The sequence below is a fragment of the Phyllopteryx taeniolatus genome, chromosome 11 (genome assembly GCF_024500385.1).
Source record: "Phyllopteryx taeniolatus isolate TA_2022b chromosome 11, UOR_Ptae_1.2, whole genome shotgun sequence".
NCBI lineage: Eukaryota > Metazoa > Chordata > Actinopteri > Syngnathiformes > Syngnathidae > Phyllopteryx > Phyllopteryx taeniolatus.
In genome coordinates this window covers 27,948,295-27,968,372 of record NC_084512.1, presented here as the reverse complement: position 1 = coordinate 27,968,372, position 20,078 = coordinate 27,948,295, and the positions used below count along the sequence as shown (strand labels likewise).

The following is a 20,078-nucleotide window of genomic DNA, read 5'->3' as shown; positions in this document are numbered from 1 at the left end:
GATGAAATTTGGTGGACATGTCTACCATAACAGGGCGTATGAAAAATTGTCAAGGACCCGTGCCCAAAATTGAACAGGAAGTCGGCCATTCGGGTTTAAAGTAGCCATTTGGGTTACAATCGGAAACAGGAATCATAAACAGATGGGACACACCAACTTTTTTTTGTTTTTGTCCCTACGGCCTTTAATGTGTGGAAAGGATGACATCACAATTGGATTTTTCGCCACGAAAAAGTGGGCGCGAGGGCCCTTTCATCTCTCCTCGCAGCTCTAATTCTCTTCACTTTTTGTTTGTTTGCGCAACCTGTGAGTTAAAATGGATCCACAAGGATTTGAAATTGATCAAGATGTTTATCACTGTCGTGTACTGCGTCACACCGAGGCCAAAGAAGTCAAATAGAAGGCGGCCACCACGAGAAGCGAGATGGACAACAGAGCGAAAACAAGGCAGGACATTTTGACGGCGACAGAGCGCACACGGCCTCTTTGCACTGACACACACACGCACGCACGCATAAACACACAGTCCATCATGCTTTCACAGCAGAGCAAGTATGGAAGGCAAAGTGCACAACAAATCTTGACACGCTGACATTTGTGTTGCCTCTCCACCACCACCACGCAAAGCTCGAGATACGAGCTCAATTCGTTCCGTGCTCGTAACGCAAAGTGAACTCCGAAGAAAACTGAAATAACTAGCAAGGATTCCAGCACATTGTGCCGCATACGGTTGCATACAATGCAGTACAATCACAAAAAGGGAACTGAAAGTTATGTTTCACAAGTGAAAATATTTGGGTTTTTTTTGGGGGGGGGGGTGTTTTCAAATATTATGTATTGATAGCATATGCTTTGGCATTGATAAAAAAAAAAAGTCAATCTCATGAAAAGAGGTTGCGAAACTAGCGAGTTACGACTCAATTTCAATGTCCATGCGTTGCCTTTGACGGGAACGTTGCCCCCACCAACATGGCCGCCACGTAAGCTTGTCGGTTAGCCAGGCTGCTACAGCACGCTGGCGTACTTTGTCTTTATATCTCAAACTGTTTGTTAATGCACATGTGCACATGATTGCATGTGTGTGTGTGTGTGTGTGTGTGTGCGTGCGTCCAGTCCAAGCTGACTGGTGATCATAACACTATCTGAAGAACTTTTTAATATTTTAGGATCACAAATAGCGACGGGGGGGAAACATTGATAAATAATCATTAGATATCAATTCTTACCAATACTGTACAGGACATAGGTTTGTTTGCACATGATGATAAATAATTCTGCTTTTATGTAAGCAAATCACTTTCATAAGCGGGAGTGGCAGCTTGCAGGGCGCAATTGAGTTAAAGGCTGCAATTGGATTTGTGTGTGTGCGCGTGTGTGCGCGCGTGTGTGTGTTATTCATTAGTATACAAAAACAAGAGCATGTACAATTTTGAGAAGAAAAAAAAAAAAAATCTGCAGTCTGTACAGTGCATGTTAAATGTCATATTGATGTTGTTTGCGTGCGTTGTTGTGTCGCGATACATAATCGAGTTGCGGACTTAAACACACACGCGCGCGCGGGGTGGGTTGCGTGTGCGTCGGTTTCCTTCCTCGGCCCCGCGCTATATTTGGATCGGCGTGCACCTGCGTCTCTGAGCGCTGGCAGGAAGGGAGGTGTTGTGTTCGGGACGTTGACCTTTAGGCCGGCGCGGCGACGTCATCGGCGTAAACGTAAATAAATGAAACTCGCAATGAATTTTTCCATTTAGTTTTTGCTCGCATTGTCACAACTAGTCCGCAATAAAGAATGCAGCGAGTACTGCCATTATGACGAAAATGGATTTAATTTCCATCAAGCATTGTTCAAATACACACAAAACGCAAACATGGCTTGCTTTAACTAGAACACCTTTAAGAGTAACAACTTTGAACAATCAACTCGGCCTGCAAGTCAAGTTTGTTTGAGTTGCCTCGAACAGTGTTGGGGAATTTCATTTTTCACATGAACGACTTCAAAGTTCACTTCCCCAAATTTGAAAATGAACCAGTTCAGTTCATAGTTCGTAATTAATTCATAAATTCATTCATAAAAAAAAACAAAAAAAACATGATGGGATTTCCAACGCGGCCACACGGACTGAATGGTCGCATTTAATTTGTCGCATTTACTGTCACGTCTTCGAAGGTCTGAGGTCACCTGACTTTGACAATAAGTCACTTTCTTTATAAATCAATTTCTTTATCTATCGCTTTCTCCAGCTCCTCACCAAACTGTCACGGCCTCCTAGGTCGGTGGAAATAGTTTATTTAGAATATATATATATATATATATTTTTTTTTTCGAAGTCATGAACCGATGGCGAGCAAAATAGCTCTCTTGATCTCTTTTGCACTTTTTGTGCTCGGCGGAGGTTCCAAACAAAAGCTTCATCTTTCACGTGAGCGCTAAAAGACAAAAGGAATCAGCGGACCCTCCCAAACGAGTAAAGCTTCTCAGCCCTCGTACCTCGTCTCTGCTTTCTGTCATCTGTATACACACGGTGACATTTTCCCTTTTTATTGCGTGCGTGCGCGAGGTTAGGCGGTGCGGACACAATTCAAACTGTGACTTTCGTACGATGTCAAAACGGGCCGAAACATGATTGCTCTGTGCCAACGGAGGTTGTAGAAATGCGAATAGCAGGAAAGCCAGGAAAGCCAGGATGTTTCACGCACGTTGACCACCCGGACACGGCGTTCTCCAGCTCGGGTGTGTCGAAAGCAATTGTCCCGTGCTGTGGGCTCATCTCGTTTCTTTTTCTTGACTTTCTTGACTCTGTGTTTGCAGGTAGACTTGGAACCTGAGGGGAAAGTATACGTTATCATTGATCTTTCCGAATCGACAAGTGAAGGTATGAATTTGATTTTATTGTATTTATTTATTTATTTTTAGGCTCAACTGACAAGAAAACTCTGTTTACTCATTGACTTTTGTGGACATTTATATTCTTCAAAAGCAACTCAACGGTTTACTGGCCGGCTCGGAGTCAATTGAGATCATCCTCATTGCGGCATTCGTACTTTTGGTGACATTTTTGTCGGGAAAGGCGTCATTAGGAGGCAAAATGTCCACTTTGTTTTTTTCTTCTTCTCACATACTGTATGTGTATGTGTATGTGTATGTGTATGTGTGTGTGTGTGTGTGTGTGTGTGTGTGGCTTTAAATTGTAGTCAGTACTTAAATGTGTTTGCACAGCTCCACATCACATGGTTGACTTGAGAGCTGCAATCAACCTATTAGCGTACACACACACACACACACACACACACGCACGAAGGACAAAGTGCCCCCTGTTTCTATGCTCCATGCTACAATAAAGCAATATTCAGTTCTATTATATTATCTCTGAAATGTCTAATAGGGTAAAAGGCGCTTAGGTTGGCTTGTGTGGAAGCGACAAAATGTCCCCACGAAGACAAAATGGGGTGTCAAAGTTGGTGACCCGCAAAGATGGGCAAGGACTCGCGCGCACGCGCACACTCGCACACGCACGCACACATACACACGCACGGGCTTACACACACGGTGTCTGCGTTTCATTTTGGTCCGCAGTGCTATACTGCCATCTAGTGTACATGTGCTGTAAGTGCACTTTTCATTGAAGCCAAAGCGTGCAGTTTCGACAACGCAAAGCAAATCAGCAGTGAAACTTGCTTTTCCCTGCCTTCCAAATTTAAGATGAGAAAAGTAAAATGTCACAGAATGTATGTAGAGTATCTCGCGAAAGTGCAGACACGCCTCACATTTTGGAGATATGTTATGAACTGGTTTTAAGGTACAACGTAAAACCATTTTTTTTTTTCAAAAATCCAATAAAAACTTCTACAATGTCCAGTAGTCTGTGTACAACTTGTGTAGTTTTGCCGTTTGGCGGAAGGCTCCTATGTGTGGGTTTTTACAAATCTATTGTAAAATCTATTGTGTTGCAAATAGCTTCAACTTTAACGATGCAACGTTTGATAGCTTGAAAAAAAAACAAAAAAAAAACGCTTTTCATGCAAGGACGACAACAGTGTAAATTTACCGTCCGCTTGAAAATCAGTCAAGCTTATTCATCACTCAACATCGTGACATTCACGTCTAAACCGCTGGCAACAAAAGTGAGTACACCTCCAAGTGCAAATGTCCAAATTGGACCCGATCAGGCATTTTCTCTCCCTGTTGTCTCGGGTGCGAGTGCTTAACAGGTGTTATCGTTCGGTGCGGAAACCTCACGTCAAACGGTCCTCCGAGGATGGCCGACGCGGCCGAGAAGAGCACACAGCCAATTTCCGAACAAAAAGTACAATGCAAGAATGGAGCCAATGTTTCTTATCCATTCTGACTTTTTTTTGCGTGCGTGTTGGCGTTAGCGGCGACGGTCAGCAGCGACAATGAGGAGCGCGTCTTTCGCCAGCGGATGCGTCCCAGGAAGCGTCAGGGCGCCCTTCGCCGACGGGTCCACCAGGTCAACGGGCACAAGTTCATGGCCACCTACCTGAGGCAGCCCACCTACTGCTCGCACTGCCGCGACTTCATATGGTCAGTCGCGCGCGCACGCAATTGCCATCACACGCAGGCTTTGCACGCTAGATTGCGCTTCACAGTCATCGTTTATTTATTTTTGTTTTTCCTGCCTTGAGATATGAGTGACCTGACTTATGAATTTTGAGCCTTTTTTAACAAAATTGTTTTTAACTTTGACTTGTACTTGCAACCCAGCTGACTTCGCAACTAGGGAACAATTCTTCTATTTCTTCTCCTTCTGTCTTCTTCTTCTTCTTCAAAAAAGAGTCTTCAAGCTGTTTAATGCCACTCCCATCTGAAGTTTACTGTAAAAGAGAATTACCAGTTGTGTATTTAAAACAACCACATAGCTTAGCATTTCAGGGCACCAGCTCAATGCTAATGCTAAATAGCATCGAGGTTGAGGTGCTATAAGCATGTTGGCAAAAGACTGAACACAAGCAGTGCAGAAACACACGTAGACAACACTCGCCGACAATATAACGACTCACAGTCATATATTCTTTATCCCCCGTGAAGAATGGCTGATATTAGTGCCATACTGATGAGCTGCGAGGAGCAGAGACGTCGCAATGAACAGCAGAGTAAATCCGCCTGGCTTTCTTATACTGCCCCCACAAGGCCAAAGCGAGCACACCAGAAACACGATGCCCATTGAATTGATTCAATTATTTAAAAAAAAAAAAAAAAAAAGTTTATTTGAGACTATTTGTGATACAAATGGTTACGAGCAAAGTCACGGAATGAATGAAACTTGTATCTCAAGGCACCGCTATACTTTTGTCCATTATGTGGATAATGGACAGTAGTGTTAATATACACTACAAGTCAACAGTTCCTCGTGCTATTGAATGGAGAAGCGTCTCCAAATCGGACATCGTGATGGTAATGGTGATGTTCTTGTGTGTGTTGCCTTCAGGGGCGTGTTGGGCAAGCAGGGCTACCAGTGTCAAGGTAGGAAAGATCTCAGCAATGATTCCGCCCCCGGACTGGATGCGTGGTGTGTGTTCCGGTGTTGTTATTGTCGCGTTCTTGTCCAAGTATGCACGTGCGTGGTCCACAAGCGCTGCCACGAGCTCATCATCACCAAGTGTGCCGCCATGAAGAAGCAGGAAGACAAAGCGGAGGAGGTGAGAGCCGCCCAAACGCGGCGCGAGGTGCGCGAGAAGGAAAGCGCATTCTTCATCTCGGTCTTCTCGCGGGCTCTTCCAGCCGGTGGCCTCGCAGAGGTTCAGCGTCAACTTGCCGCACAAGTTCCGCATCCACAATTTTAAAGTTCTCACCTTCTGCGACCACTGCGGCTCGCTGCTGTGGGGGCTCCTCAGGCAAGGGCTGCAGTGCAAAGGTACGGGACGTGTTTCTTTCGAAATAAAGGAATGTTTGAAGGTAATTGCTGAGAAAACTCACCACTACGGTCTGCAGGGCTCTATTGTGGAGATATAGCGTTAAACTTGTTTTCAACATTTCAGTTTTCTTGATTTTTTTTTTTATTGTTTTTTTTTTTTTTTTTATTTTGGACATGGTTAAAATGCAGTCTATAACGCACTTTGGCTGGAACATGGGTCTCCCCTTCCCCACTTTATAAGAGCTTGAGAGCCCTCGTTCACGTCAGCGCTTATCTGGCACAATTTGGAAACACATCTTCTCTTCAAATCCCGGCGTGGCTGCTTTAAAGCGCCACGTTGTCGGCCGCAAGTGCGCGCACGTCACGCAAAGAAAGACGAACGAGGGGGGGGAAGACATTTTTTTTTTTTTTTTTTTTTAGTCCAACTTGACAGCCAGCGTGCGGACTGGGGCTTCAGTCCAAAAGTTCCAATATTATTCTTCTTATTTTATGAGAATAATGTTGCGATGTGAGAAAAAAAAGTTTTCATTTTCTGATAACATCACAAGTTTCCCAGAAAAAAATCTGAATACAGGAAAAAAAAAGTTGTCATTTTATGAGACTAATGTTTCAGTGCGAGGGAGGGGGGAGGGGGGGGGGGGGGGGAGTTGTCATTTTCTAATAGCGTCACAATATTCCATGAAAAAAACCTCTTAATATAAAAAAAAAAAACAGTCGCAATTTTATCAATATAGTTGCAATAATATGAGAAAATAATGACATTTCAAGAATAGAGTGCCTTGTTGTCAGCCGTGAGTGCACACGTCATGCAGGGAAAGTCGGAATAGCAAGGAAGAGGGATTTCTATGATTTATTTTTTTCCCTCTGAAGTCCAGTTCGACAGCCAGTTCGACAGACAGAGGCTTCGCGCTGGCATGACCGCTTTAGAGCGAGCGCCTCGTTGTCGTGGCGTGGAAAAGCCCCGCTATAACCGGATTTTCCACCATTTTGTAGCCTCATTTGAGATTACGCTACGATAGTTTTTAATGCATCAAATTCGGCAGGGTTGTTAACAACACTCTCAGTGTCATGAAATATTGATTTCGCTTTACAGGGATTTCAAATATTTGGGAAAACCCGGTAAAACCCCGGATGTGTATGTGCTTCTGCTCGTGTGTGTCAGTGTGTAAGGTGAACGTCCACCGGCGCTGCGAGAGTAACGTGGCGCCCAACTGCGGCGTGGACGCGCGCGGCATCGCCAAAGTCCTGTCCGACCTCGGGGTCACCCCGGACAAGATCTCCAACAGCACGCAGAGGCGCAAAAAGTCGGCGAACCCGCAGGTGGGCGTCGACTCCCTCCGTCTCTGACAGCCAATTGGCATCGTGCTCGAAGTTGCCGTTGCCGTCCCGTAGCGTCCGCGACAATTACGGCTACTCCACTGGGACAAACGACTGTATGCAGCCACGTCGAAATTTATGTATTCCGCTGTTTTTCAAATACTGAAAGGTGAAACTTTTGTAATTTAATTTCAGCAAATACTAAAGACAGCAAAGAAAGTGAAACATTTTCAAATATTTGAATCAAAAAATCATTTCAGCAAATAAATCACCAAAATGAAGCTTCAAATGTGAAATACATTTGTAGTGAATTTCATTCAATTTGAGTGAGAAATGTCAGTTGTAAATTAATTTTTCGCAAAAAATTGTATCGCATTTGTAAAGATACAGCATGATTAATTTGGTTTCAGAAAAAAAAAAAAAAAAACAATTGTATAAAAAGGGAAACATTTATAGTTGAGTTAAGCAAAAAAAAATTATTCAGCAATATATTACATTCTTAAAAGTTGAAATATGCAAATTTCATTTCTTTTTCAAATCATACATTATTTCTGAAAAATGGTGGAACGTTTCTAATTTGATTTTGGCACAAAATTCTCATTCAATTTACAAAAACAATTCCAGCTAAAAACATTTGAGCAGAAAGTTGATACAATTTCATTTAAGGTTAATGTGAAATGATGAAATCATCAGTAAATATCACTTTCTGGGAGAAAAAAAGAAAAGCTAAATATTTGATTTTCATACAAAATGAAACATTTGTATTAAGTTGAAGCAGAAAATAACAACTTCATCCAAAAAGAAAATCTGTATAAAAAAAATAAAAAAAAATCATAATAATCATAATCATTTTGGCAAAATATCACTTAATTTCATGAATTTAATTTAAAAAAGGAAATACAAATTTAAAAACCAAACAAACATCTCTCTCATCTACAGTACGTCATATAATAATAATCAAACAAAAGAAACGATTGCGCTACGTTCTCGAGGCGAAATGTGGCACGTCGTCGGTGATTCGTGTCCGAACAGCTCCCTCAGGTTCGCGACCCCGAGCGACTTCCCGGCTTGCCTCGGACGGAAGAGGACCGGTCCAGGTCGGCCCCGACGTCTCCGTGCGACCCGGGTACCGACCGTCCCGCCACCGAACGACCGGAAAACCTCCACCGCCCCTCATTATGAATGTCCATTTTTCATTGTTCACGCGTGTGCAGACGCCAAGGAGCTGGAGAACATCCGCAAAGCTCTGTCCTTTGACCACCGCGGCCACGCGTCGTCGGCGCTGTCGTCCGTCGCCACGGTCGCAGAAGACCGACGGGAAAACGGCGAGGTCGAGGGTCACGGCGCCGCCCAGCCGAAACGGATCAACCTGACTGACTTTGTTTTTATCAAAGTGCTGGGAAAAGGAAGCTTTGGAAAGGTGAGACGTTACGTTTCCGGAGCTCGAGGGTTAAGGGTCAGCGGTCAGGGTCGAAGGTTAAACATTGGGGTTTCATTCTCGGGGTTGCGGTTTACAATTTAGGCAAAAATGACAAATGACAAAAATAGCACTCTACACTAAAAACAAAAACATACAGTAATAATGACGGTATATTGAATAGAAAGAATTCAATGTTTTTTGGATGAAGATTTCAAGCTTTAACTCATTGTTCTGCTCATTCTGGTGTGCGCAGCTTGGCCACCGGTGGGCAGTATAATACACGCATACCTGTATATACACGAAGAAGATGGCACAACCGCTCGCTAAGCTGCAGTCATGTTAGTCATTTTTTTCACAGAGGATAAAGAATATATGCCTGTGATTATCGCAAAATTGTCAGTCTGCGTGTTTTGCTACTATTTGTGTTCAAATGTCCCTCGCTGAAAGATTGATGATTGACTGCGATCGTGGTGCTAGTTTCATTAGCCTAAGCTAGCTGACTCTGAGGCAATCGAAGTTTTGTGGCGTAGTTCAATAAACAAGGTGTCATTTTCTTTGTTTAGTTTGACTGTAATCTTCAGTTGGGAGGCACAATAACAACAAACGGCAACAAACATTTCCCACCTTCTAGCCATCGTAACTCCAAGACCAAAAAAACGGCCAGCGCTAGCTTATCTCCAGCTATCTCGAAACTTTTTGGCGTTCAGGTGATGCTGGCCGAGCTGAGGGGCGGTGACGAGGTTTACGCCGTCAAGGTGCTGAAGAAGGACGTCATCCTGCAGGACGACGACGTGGACTGCACGCTGACCGAGAAGCGCATCCTGGCGCTGGCCCGCAAACATCCCTACCTGACGCAGCTGCACTGCTGCTTCCAGACCAAAGTAAGAGCACGCGCACGCCTGCGGGGGGCGCCAAATGGCCACCCGTTACAAGGCTGGGCCAGAATTCATGGCTCGCTTGATTCTAGGTACATTTATGAACACAAATACTGTTTGAAGCCCACCACACCTCTTGTGCCGTCAAATTCATTCAGGATAATAACTTAATAACTAACCTTAAGTTTAGCAAAGCATGAGTATTAACTAATCAAATTCAGGTTTTTTGGGGGGGACTGAATTACACAAGAAAAATGATCTACAACTGTGAATGCCTAACAAATTTTGTACAGTGAACCACTGCTATTCGCCCGCCGCAACCAGTAGAAATGTTTCTAGTTGCCTATGTTAATAGTTTAAGCTCTAAATGTACTCGAAAGTATGATCCCAAACCAGTTTAATATAATTTAGAACTCGATTTACAGAATTACCCTTCAAAATAAATGACTTAGAGATTTGATTTAGGAAAAAATACACCGGAAGTCCACACGCGGCGGAGACTCTTTGTAACAACCCAGGCTAAATGTACATCCATCCATCCATTTTCTGAGCCGCTTCTCCTCACTAGGGTCGCGGGCGTGCTGGAGCCTATCCCAGCTGTCATCGGGCAGGAGGCGGGGTACACCCTGAACTGGTTGCCAGCCAATCGCAGGGCACATAGAAACTAACAACCATTCGCACTCACAGTCATGCCTACGGGCAATTTAGAGTCTCCAATTAATGCATGTTTTTGGGATGTGGGAGGAAACCGGAGTGCCCGGAGAAAACCCACGCAGGCACGGGGAGAACATGCAAACTCCACACAGGCGGGGACGGGGATTGAACCCCGCACCTCAGAACTGTGAGGCTAACGCTCTAACCAGTCGGCCACCGTGCCGCCGCTAAATGTACAACCCTTCGGAATGTACGAAGCTCGTCTTTATGTCGGCATGGATCACTTAAGCATACAGTGGTACCATGACTCACGAGTGGCCCAACTTTTTCCATTTTCTCAATAACGAGCCGTCGCACGGTTGGTCGATGTATTTATTGATTTCATTTTGCTTTCGTGTTGCCAGCCAAAATTTGAATTAGAAGCAAACGTCAGATACACCGATCCACTCGAGTGATGTGAAAAGAAGGAAAGACGGTCAAATACAAAATGAGAACACTCGCAAGGAGCTACTGTAGGCCACAGCTCGCGCCCACACGCTCACACGCAGACGAACCGGCTCCTGTTGTTGCGCACTAGGCCACGCCCCTTAAAGGCACACATCCAAGACACAATACTACGCTACGTGCAGTAATTATAAAAGCAGTGTATTTCTTTCCATTCCCCTTTATTGTGTGTTTATGCAATACACTTCTGTTTTTGACACAACAAAAACAATTGCTGTGTTTTGGCCGAATTCCTTTTGAATTCATTTTGAAAATTGAGTCAAGGTATTAAACGATACGAAGCCAAAGAAAACCCCAGACGCACACGCTCACTTTTCATCTTCGCCCGTGTCTTTACATAGAGTCGTACTCAGGGGGCACTTAAAGGGCGCCGCGCCGCACCGCGCACGCCACGGGCAACGACTTCCTGTGGCTGCTTTATGTTTTGTCTAGCACGTGTTGCATAAGTGTTCCCGCCGCGGAATGTATACATGCGTTACATACGCGTGCGTGTGCGCTGAAGGTGAAGTCGACATCTTTACATTTCCAACGGAGCCTGACGGCGCTGAGACGCCGGCGCAGGTGGGGCCGCTCGTCAATCGGCAGCCGGCCGGGGCGAGCGCTGCAAACTGTACACGGAGTACCGGGTGGTAGGAAGAAAAAAAAAAAAGGCGATCAGGTTGGATCATGATTCATGCTCGGAGTAAAAGATTCAAAATAGATTCAGATTCAAAATAGCAAACGGTGCTGTCATGGGTCATCTTGATGTTTGCGGTCGGAGTTGATCATGTTGGGGTGTGTTCCTAAATTCTCGAAAATGGGAAATGTCGTGAATGTGAAAATGTGTACCATACATGCTAAGATACATGCTACCGAAAGACAATCGGGCTGTTTTTGTCCCGATTTTGCCCCTTCCCGTCGAATCATTGGTCCTGATTTTAGGGTCCACGACGGGTCGGAGTCGACCATATGAAACGGTTTCAAGCAAAACTCTTCATGTGTGCGGGAACTACCATTTCTCCCGAGTTCGCCAATCGTGCCGTGAAAGGGAAGAAGCGGCCTATACCGATGGACACGGAAACGATCGTTCATGAAAACAAACACATCTTACCCGATGTTGTTTTTTGTGTGTGTGTGTAAAAGTTAGTTTTTCATGTTCTTCATGTTCTCAAGTCTTTTGATTTATCGACTCCAGTCAACAAAGATCGCCCGGCACCTGGAATCGTTTCTCCTGCTTTGTTTTTGCGAGATCACGCGTGAGCACGCGAGATCTCGATCTCGAGATTGACGGACGGCGGCACAGAATCATGATGTGTTGAGATTATCCAAGCGCACCACACACCATACAACCAAACCTGTTAAATGCTTAACAAAGGATTTTTTTTAAAATTTATTTATTGATTGATTTTTTATTTATTTATTTATTTATTTTTTTAAATGTGTGGGATCTGTAGCAGATGGGAAAAAAAAAAAAAGTAAGAATCTTTTGAAGTGTACCGGGCTTGAGGTTCATTCCTCGAAGATTGTAAATTGTATTTTGTTGAGTGTTCTCAATCCGCTTTTGTTTCTGTCTGCGTTCCGGATGCATTTTTTTTTTCTCGCCATATTTGCTCTCCATCCAGTTGTGTTTTCAAACTACTTTGATCAAGTTTTGTTAATGCGCGTATTGTCTCGTTTGGGTTCACGTTCTCAATCTAGTTTAGTGGATCTAGCACATGTTCTCTAGCCAGTTTTTTTCTGTATGTGATCTCGATCCAATTTAGTTTTCGTATGTGTTCTTGATCCCGTTTGTTTCCATCCATTTTCTTGACCTGCTGTTGTTTCCGTTCGTGTTCTTGATCTAGTTTTGTTTGTTAAGCGTTCTTAATCCATTTCCTCCGACGTGTGTTTTCTTTCCAAATGTGTTCTTGATTCATTCATTGTTCCAGTTTTGTTTCAGTATCTTTTGAGATCAAATTTGGATCCCATACATATTATCGATCCAGTCTTGTTCCCGTATGCATTTTTTTCATCCAGTTTTGTTTCGGTGCATGTTCCCGATCTAGTTTAGTGAACGTACGTGTTCTCTATCCAGTTTTATTTCTCAGTCTGGTCTCGATCTAATTATGTTTCCATACGTATTCTTGATCCGGTTTCTTTCCTGTACCTGTTGCTGATCCGGTTTTATTTCCATACGTTCTCGGTGGAGTTTTGTTTCTGTGCACGCTCTTGATCCAGTTTTGTTTTTTTTACGTGTTCTCCATCCATTCTTTGCCCTGTGTGTGTTTTTTTTCTTTTCTTTTTTGGATCCAGTTTTGTTTCCAAATTCTCGTTTTACATGGTTGAAACCTCCTCATGCCTCTCATCGGGCAAAATCTTCCCCGAAAACAACTGAACATTCAATTTGACTTTCAGTTTCCCCAAAAACAAAATGAGGACAAAGGTTGTGTAATTAAAGTCCTTTACAAAGGTTTGCCGAGGTCACAAATTTTGATGAGTGCATTGTTTATTTTCTCAGAAGGTTCTGGAACACTGCACGATGGCGTCGTCTCTACGAATGATGAATTCCTGTTATGTCGCTCGCGCAACAAACAAACACACACGCTCGCTGGGTGGGCGACCGGGAGGTCACATGACATGTTTGTTTACATGTTTGCTTATGCCCGTCGACTTGCCGTCACACCACACACACACACAACACACACACACACGCACACACACTGGATACAGACAAAGGGATTTTGGCTGCTTATGTAACATTTTTGATGCTTATCATGCGTAAAACATGGACCCACCTACCCACCACTTCACCACACAAACTCACGCGCGCACGCACGCACGCACGCACACACACCATCTGATCACAATAAACAGGCCCACTGTATATGCTATACTTTCACACACACACACACACACACACACTTCCTGGTTCTGACATGTTGCGTAACGTCTGCTCAGCCCACCAATAACGAGGTGACTCGAGCGAGCCGTGCGAATTCTCGATTTGTTTTTGTTTTAGAATCCGTTTGAAACACAATCCCAATGCATTCCTTCACTTGGGAATCGAACGCTCGGCCTCCCACTGGCCGGTCAAGTCTGCTGTTAATTTACGGTTTGAACATTTACGGATACAATATCCGTGTCATGTCGTATCATTTTACATTTACAGGGGTGTCAAACTCCTTTTAGTTCAGGGGCCCCAATGTGATCGGAAGTGGGCCGGACCAGCATATCCGTGGCTTCGTACGCTATGAATAACAGAATACATTTCTCTCGCCCCTTTAATAATAATAATAATAATAATGACATCACTCTCCTCATCTTTTTTGGGTCCAACACTTCCTGTCAACTTTGTCTCGAACAAACCCCCAGCCTTCTTCCTCCCTCGTTGTTCCTCCTCCTCTTCCCCCGCCCCCCTCCTCCCTCCCTGCTTTGCAATCAACTGTGGCATCGCGCTCCTTATCAGCCTAATTACGCCGCAGAAATGTAAATACGGTTACACAACAGTAGCGGCGGCCGCATTCCACTGGGTGCCCAGAAAACTACCAGCAGGAATGGAGACAAAATGCCACACTGGAGAAATGGGAACTGTGTGGTCTCGTGAAAAGCAAATCACACTTGATGGTTGTAAAAAAAAAATAAAATAAAAAAAAAAAATAATAATATGTCGGAAGCCCCGCCCCCTCCTGTCAATCATTTCAAGATTAGAAATGGGAAATAATTTCTGTTTTATGAGTATTTAAAGAGTTAAAATCCAGAAATTGATTTAATATTTGATCTTTTTTTTTTTCATAAAAAAAAATGTAAAAAAAAAAAATGATGATTTCATAGATTTTATGCGCGTACATTTTATGGCCACCAAGATGCCCAGAGAGAGTATTTGGAACTACATTACAAAAATACTACTGCAGTCAAATTGTTTGTTGCTTAGATTCCAAGATTGTAATCACCACTAAAGCCCCATTGCCCTGTTATTTATATATTTGTTCAAATGTAAATTAATATATATATATATATATATATATATATATATATAAATAGAGGGCAACTTTCTTTTGTCTTTTTTAGGGATGGTGACATGGTGTTAAAATCGAGAAAAAAAAAAGTTCAGCTTCAGGTATGCCGCCATTCGAGTGAAGTGGGGAAGCTAAAAACACACAAATACAACATGAGAACACTCGCGAGGAGCTGCTGTAGGCCACAACTCACGCCCAGACGCTCACACGCCGACAAACCAAGTCCAGCTTCTCATGTCACTCGGTAGGCCACGCCCCTCAAAGGCACACATACAGCACATGAAACTACTATAGACACAGTAATTACACTTTATAAAATCAATTTTGATCCAACAATCACTTTCGGTGTCTTTTGCGAAGCGATGTCGTTCTCTGCATCGTCTTACTGCCGTTGATTTGTGGCTCTGCTTATGTTAATGAGGCGTGTAACACAATCCAGTTGACATTTCAGCTCAGCAGCTCTGTCGAAGCCATGCATGCTGGTGTGTTGTTGTTGTGGTGGTGGTGGAGGGTGGGATACAGAATTAGGGAGTAAAAAGAAATACAATCATCGTGAAAAAAAACAAAAACACACCAAAAAATTTGACAGTTGGTGACTCACCCCCGCACATCCAACGATTGGATGAATGGACACCATGAACAGCGAGGCTGTACTTGATCACATTTATTAGCCTTTAAAAAGATGGATATTTTAAAAGAGACTCACTGACTCACTCCCATGCATGTGCCATTGACACATTATGACACATGCATAACAAATTGATGACTAACTAGTTTTGAAATTAGAAGCCAGTAAAAATATTATTTGTTCAACTATTATTCAGTTTATTGTAAGAAGGGGATTCGTAATCAATAATAAAAAATAAAAAAAATCATTGTAAGATCTCTTAGTTACTAAAATGGAAGACAATTTTCAATTTTGGTATTTTCACAAGAAAAATGAAGTCGACGCACATGACTTTCTTTCGCGGGCCGCATAAAATGATGTGGCGGGCCTGATGTGGCCCCCAGGCCTTGAGTTTGACACGTTGACTCACTTCATTCTTTTAAAAGGACAAATTCTTGATACGCTTCCAGGCCCCCCCCCACACAGACAGAAGTTGAGGTTAAACTGGCCGGTTGAGCGCGTGGAAATCAGCGAGGTCATCGTTAGCGGGCTGAGGCCGCGTGCTAATAGCGAGCGATGTTCCCATGAAAATAGGACAGCAATTCCCCGTTTCTGTTTTTGTTGTGCGGCGAACGAAACGAGTTCACATCACGCATTTGGGTTTGTGCAGCTGCTCAGTGAACTTTGTGCCGTTTTGGATTCATTCATTTGATCTGCTTGCTTATTGATTGATTGATTTTTACACCCTTTCACTGCTTTCAACCCTTCATCCCAATGATGTTGTTTTATTATTAGTGAAAACGACATTCTCAGAGCGCTATTAGATTAAGAGGAGGACAAAATGCAAATGGATCCTTTTTTTTTGTTTTTGTGAATTAAGTAATATTTCTGGCTCCAGTTTTACATTTTGGTCGGTTTGGTTTTTGTCTCAATGCCGCTTGTCTGCTTTTGCTTTTGAACTCTTCAGTAGAATTTCAAATACAGTAAAACCCCCACCGTCGAGGGGGGTTACGGTCCAGACCCCCTCGTGAGAAGTGAAAATCCGCAATATACATAGAACTCTAAGAATGCACTGCAGCATTTGAGTCCCTGAGTTATATAACCCTAGATAGATGTATGACCTTGACAATTAAATATTCATTTAAATAACTTCAGACAGTTTGTAAACACATACATTTTGACATGTATGACTCTAGAAAATGTGTGTATTTGTATTTATGACTTTCAAAAATTGTTTGAAAATACATTTATTTATACGACCCTGAGCTACGCATATCATTATTTTTTAGTTTTAGTCCTTCAGCTCTAGACAATTTATAGTTTTAAAAATGTTATATGTTTGTGCTAAAGACACTGTTTGATTTATTTTTTTGTATATGACCATGGACAATTTTTTAAAACTATATATCGATTTCTAGCACGTGTCTCCCAATACATTTAAAAAAAAGTCTATAAACAATTCCTATGTATAAGACTATGCGTGTTGCAGTGGGAAGTCGGCATTTTCGTTTTCTAATGACACAAATTGGGAAATGTTTATTCGCGTTTGATTGGGCGGCTCCTGAAGTCGGGTTTCGGGAGTCCATTTAAACAAACTATTTCCACTTCCTGTTTGAAGTCGAGAGAGAGAGAGAGAGAGAACAATTGTTCCGACAGATGTGCGACTCTTACGTAATGACGGGTGTCGCCATGGCAACCAACGGGACAATTTGATCGATGAGAGGAAATAACTCAGGTGATCGAAAATCCATTCATTCATTGATGAGATAGAGAGCTCAAATTCAGTCAGTCCGTTTTATCAGAACAATAAATCAAACATTTTAATTAACATGATCAGTTCTCTTTAATATTTATTGGATTAAATTAAATTATTTAGGTTTTCTTTTTCCTGTAATTGGTTAATTAAAATGGTTTCACTTATTTGGCTCATTAAATAACGCAGTCAATTTATTATAAATGATACAATAAAAAACAATGAACAATTATAAATACATGTGTACAGTACATTTAACCAAAAAGTTGACTAAATAACTAATTCAGTATAAATACAATTCAAAAGAGATTAAAAACTGCTTTACATATTTTCGCAAGTTAAAAAAAAACCAACTAATCTCTGAATGAGTGAGCCCATCGCTCCATTTAAACAAATACAATGTGGCACCTTCAGCGCAAAAGTTTACACACCCCTGCATTAGACAAAGTCAAACAAGGGTAAGAAAATCATATCGTATACATAAATGTCTTTTTGGATGAGCTCGCTTGTTCAAGAGACAAATGGTCACACACAAAAACGTCCCAACGTCCCGCTGTACTCGCACAATGGCCCCAAGAGTCTCCTTCAGCCTCTTTATATACAGTGCTGTTTATATCACAAAACACACACACACACACACACACACACACACACATGGACTTCCGATATGAAGAAAGAAAGCTGGAATTCAGGAAGGTCCATTTGGAGCAGCAAGAAAACGGAGGTGGCGGGGTGCAGTACAGTATTGTGTGTGTGTGTGTGTGTGTGTGTGCGCGCGCGCGTGTCGCAGGAAGGGTGTCGATTGGATCATTGTTTTCGCCCGTCGCTCAAATTCCACCCGATTTGTGGGACTTTGATGCAACTTCTGGACCCGATTTATTTTTTTCTTTTTTTTTTTCTTTCTGTTGTTTGGTGATGTGAGCGGCGCAGTGGGGTAAATGGTAAGCACGTGTGCCACACGTTCAAAAGGTTCTCGGTTCGAATCTGGGCTCCGGCCTTGGCTTTTTCCTCCCACGTTCCCGAAACTTGTTAGCTTCACTGAAGAAGCGAAATTGTCCATAGGTGTGAATTTCAGCTCGAGCGCTTGTTTGTCTGCGGCAAGAAAATGGTATCGAAAGCGGCTGCACGGACGTGATATGATGCCGCCGACTTCCTCTCTCCCAGGACCGCCTCTTCTTCGTGATGGAGTACGTGAACGGCGGCGACCTGATGTTCCAGATCCAGCGCTCCAGGAAGTTCGACGAGGCCCGCTCGCGATTCTACGCCGCCGAAGTCACGTCGGCGCTGATGTTCCTGCACCGGCACGGCGTCATTTACAGGTAAACCCAGCTGTGACGCCCTTTCACAGCTTTTTGCATAGACAAGTGCATCTCACCAGATTAGACTGAAACAGACTGAAACTGACTTTTAAAACGCATAAGTAGTAGTCCTCGGTGAATGATCCTCCCCACTCTCAGCATTTGAGCCCATTTAAAGTATTTTTGCATCAGGGTCGATTTCAAGTCCAGTCTGGGCTCGATAGTCGGCAATCTCGTGATCTGTTTTTCCCTGACTTGTGAACACGATCCTGAGATGCAACCCCAATTCCAATGAAGTTGGGACGTTGTGTTAAACAAATACAAACAGAATACTATGATTTGCAAATCATCTTCGACCTATATTTAATTGAATACACTACAAAGACGAGATATTTAATGTTCAAACTGATAAACTTGATTGTTTTTAGCAAATAATCATCAACTTAGAATTTGATGGCTGCAACCCGTTCCAAAAAAGCTGGGACAGGGTCATGTTAACCACTGTGCTACATCACCTTTTCTTTTAACGACATCCGGTGAGTAACTCGGGGGGGAAAAAACTGAGCGGATTTGCGAAAGTTGGTGACAGAAAGTCCAGAGTAGCCTCCTTGATGGTTAGCAGGTCTCCCCTTGTGTAAGTGAGTCGTGTAAGGTCTCCAAAGACGGACGAAAAACACAAAAACAAAAACAATACTAGAGAGCGCGTTACCGAGGCGACCACACTGGTAGGCGCCATCTTGGATCACACCACACCGCACGGTACACAACGTTTGGGAACTGAGGACACTAATTGTTGAAGCTTTGTAGGTGGAATTCGTTCCCATTCTTGCTTGATGTACAGCTTCAGCCGTTCAACAGTCCGGGGTCTCCCTCGTCGTATTTTACGCTTCATAATGCGCCACACGTTTTCAATGGGAGACAGGTCTGGACTGCAGGTAGGCCAGTCTAGTACCCGCACTCTTTTACTACAAAGCCATGCTGTTGTAACACGTGCACAATGTGGTTTGGCATTGTGTTGGTGAAATAAGCAGGGGCGTCCATGAAAAAGACGTCGCTTGGATGGCAGCGTATGTTTCTCCAAAACCTGTATGTACCTTTCAGCATTAATGGTGCCTTCACAGAGGTGTAAGTTACCCATGCCATTGGCACTAACACAGCCCCATACCATCACAGATGCTGGCTTTTGAACTTTGCGTCCATAACAGTCCGGATGGTTCTTTTCCTCTTTGGCCCAGAGGACACGACGTCCACAGTTTCCAAAAACAATTTGAAATGTAGACTCGTCGGACCACAGAACACTTTTCCACTTTGCGTCAGTACATCTTAGATGAGCTCGGGCCCAGAGAAGCCGGCGGCGTTTCTGGGTGTTGTTGATAAATGGCTTTTGCTTTGCATAGTAAAGTTTCAAGTTGCACTTACGGATGTCGCGCCGAACTGTATTTACTGACATTGGTTTTCTGAAGTGTTCCTGAGCCCACGTGGTGAGATCCTTTACACATTGATGTCGTTTTTTGATGCAGTGCCACCTGAGGGATCGAAGGTCACGGGCATTCAATGTGGGTTTTCGGCCTTGCCGCTTACATGCAGTGATTTCTCCAGATTCTCTGAATTTTTTGATGATATTATGAACCATAGATGATGAAATCCCTCAATTCCTTGCAATTGTACGTTGAGGAACATTGTAAATTGTTGAACAATTTTCTCACGCACTTGTTCACAAAGAGGTGAACCTCTCCCCATCTTTGCTTGTGAATGACTGAGCAATTGAGGGAAGCTCCTTTTCTAGCCAATCATGGCACCCGCCTG

The 20,078-nt window shown here is 43.2% G+C and overlaps 1 protein-coding gene across 2 annotated transcripts in view; it reads left to right on the top strand.

The window, feature by feature from the left end:
- Positions 1-20,078, top strand: part of LOC133485977 (protein kinase C epsilon type-like) — a 40,339-nt gene that overhangs the window by 8,435 nt on the left and 11,826 nt on the right. The window contains exons 2-11 of one of the 2 annotated variants that reach the window (XM_061790477.1): positions 2,807-2,870; positions 4,372-4,540; positions 5,445-5,479; positions 5,567-5,655; positions 5,738-5,870; positions 7,033-7,190; positions 8,220-8,313; positions 8,402-8,607; positions 9,315-9,488; positions 18,139-18,293. In XM_061790477.1, the coding sequence (XP_061646461.1) occupies positions 2,807-2,870; positions 4,372-4,540; positions 5,445-5,479; positions 5,567-5,655; positions 5,738-5,870; positions 7,033-7,190; positions 8,220-8,313; positions 8,402-8,607; positions 9,315-9,488; positions 18,139-18,293 (1,277 nt within the window). Of the gene's footprint in view, positions 1-2,806; positions 2,871-4,371; positions 4,541-5,444; positions 5,656-5,737; positions 5,871-7,032; positions 7,191-8,219; positions 8,314-8,401; positions 8,608-9,314; positions 9,489-18,138; positions 18,294-20,078 lie in introns of both variants that reach the window. The other variant, XM_061790476.1, reaches the window with a different exon arrangement.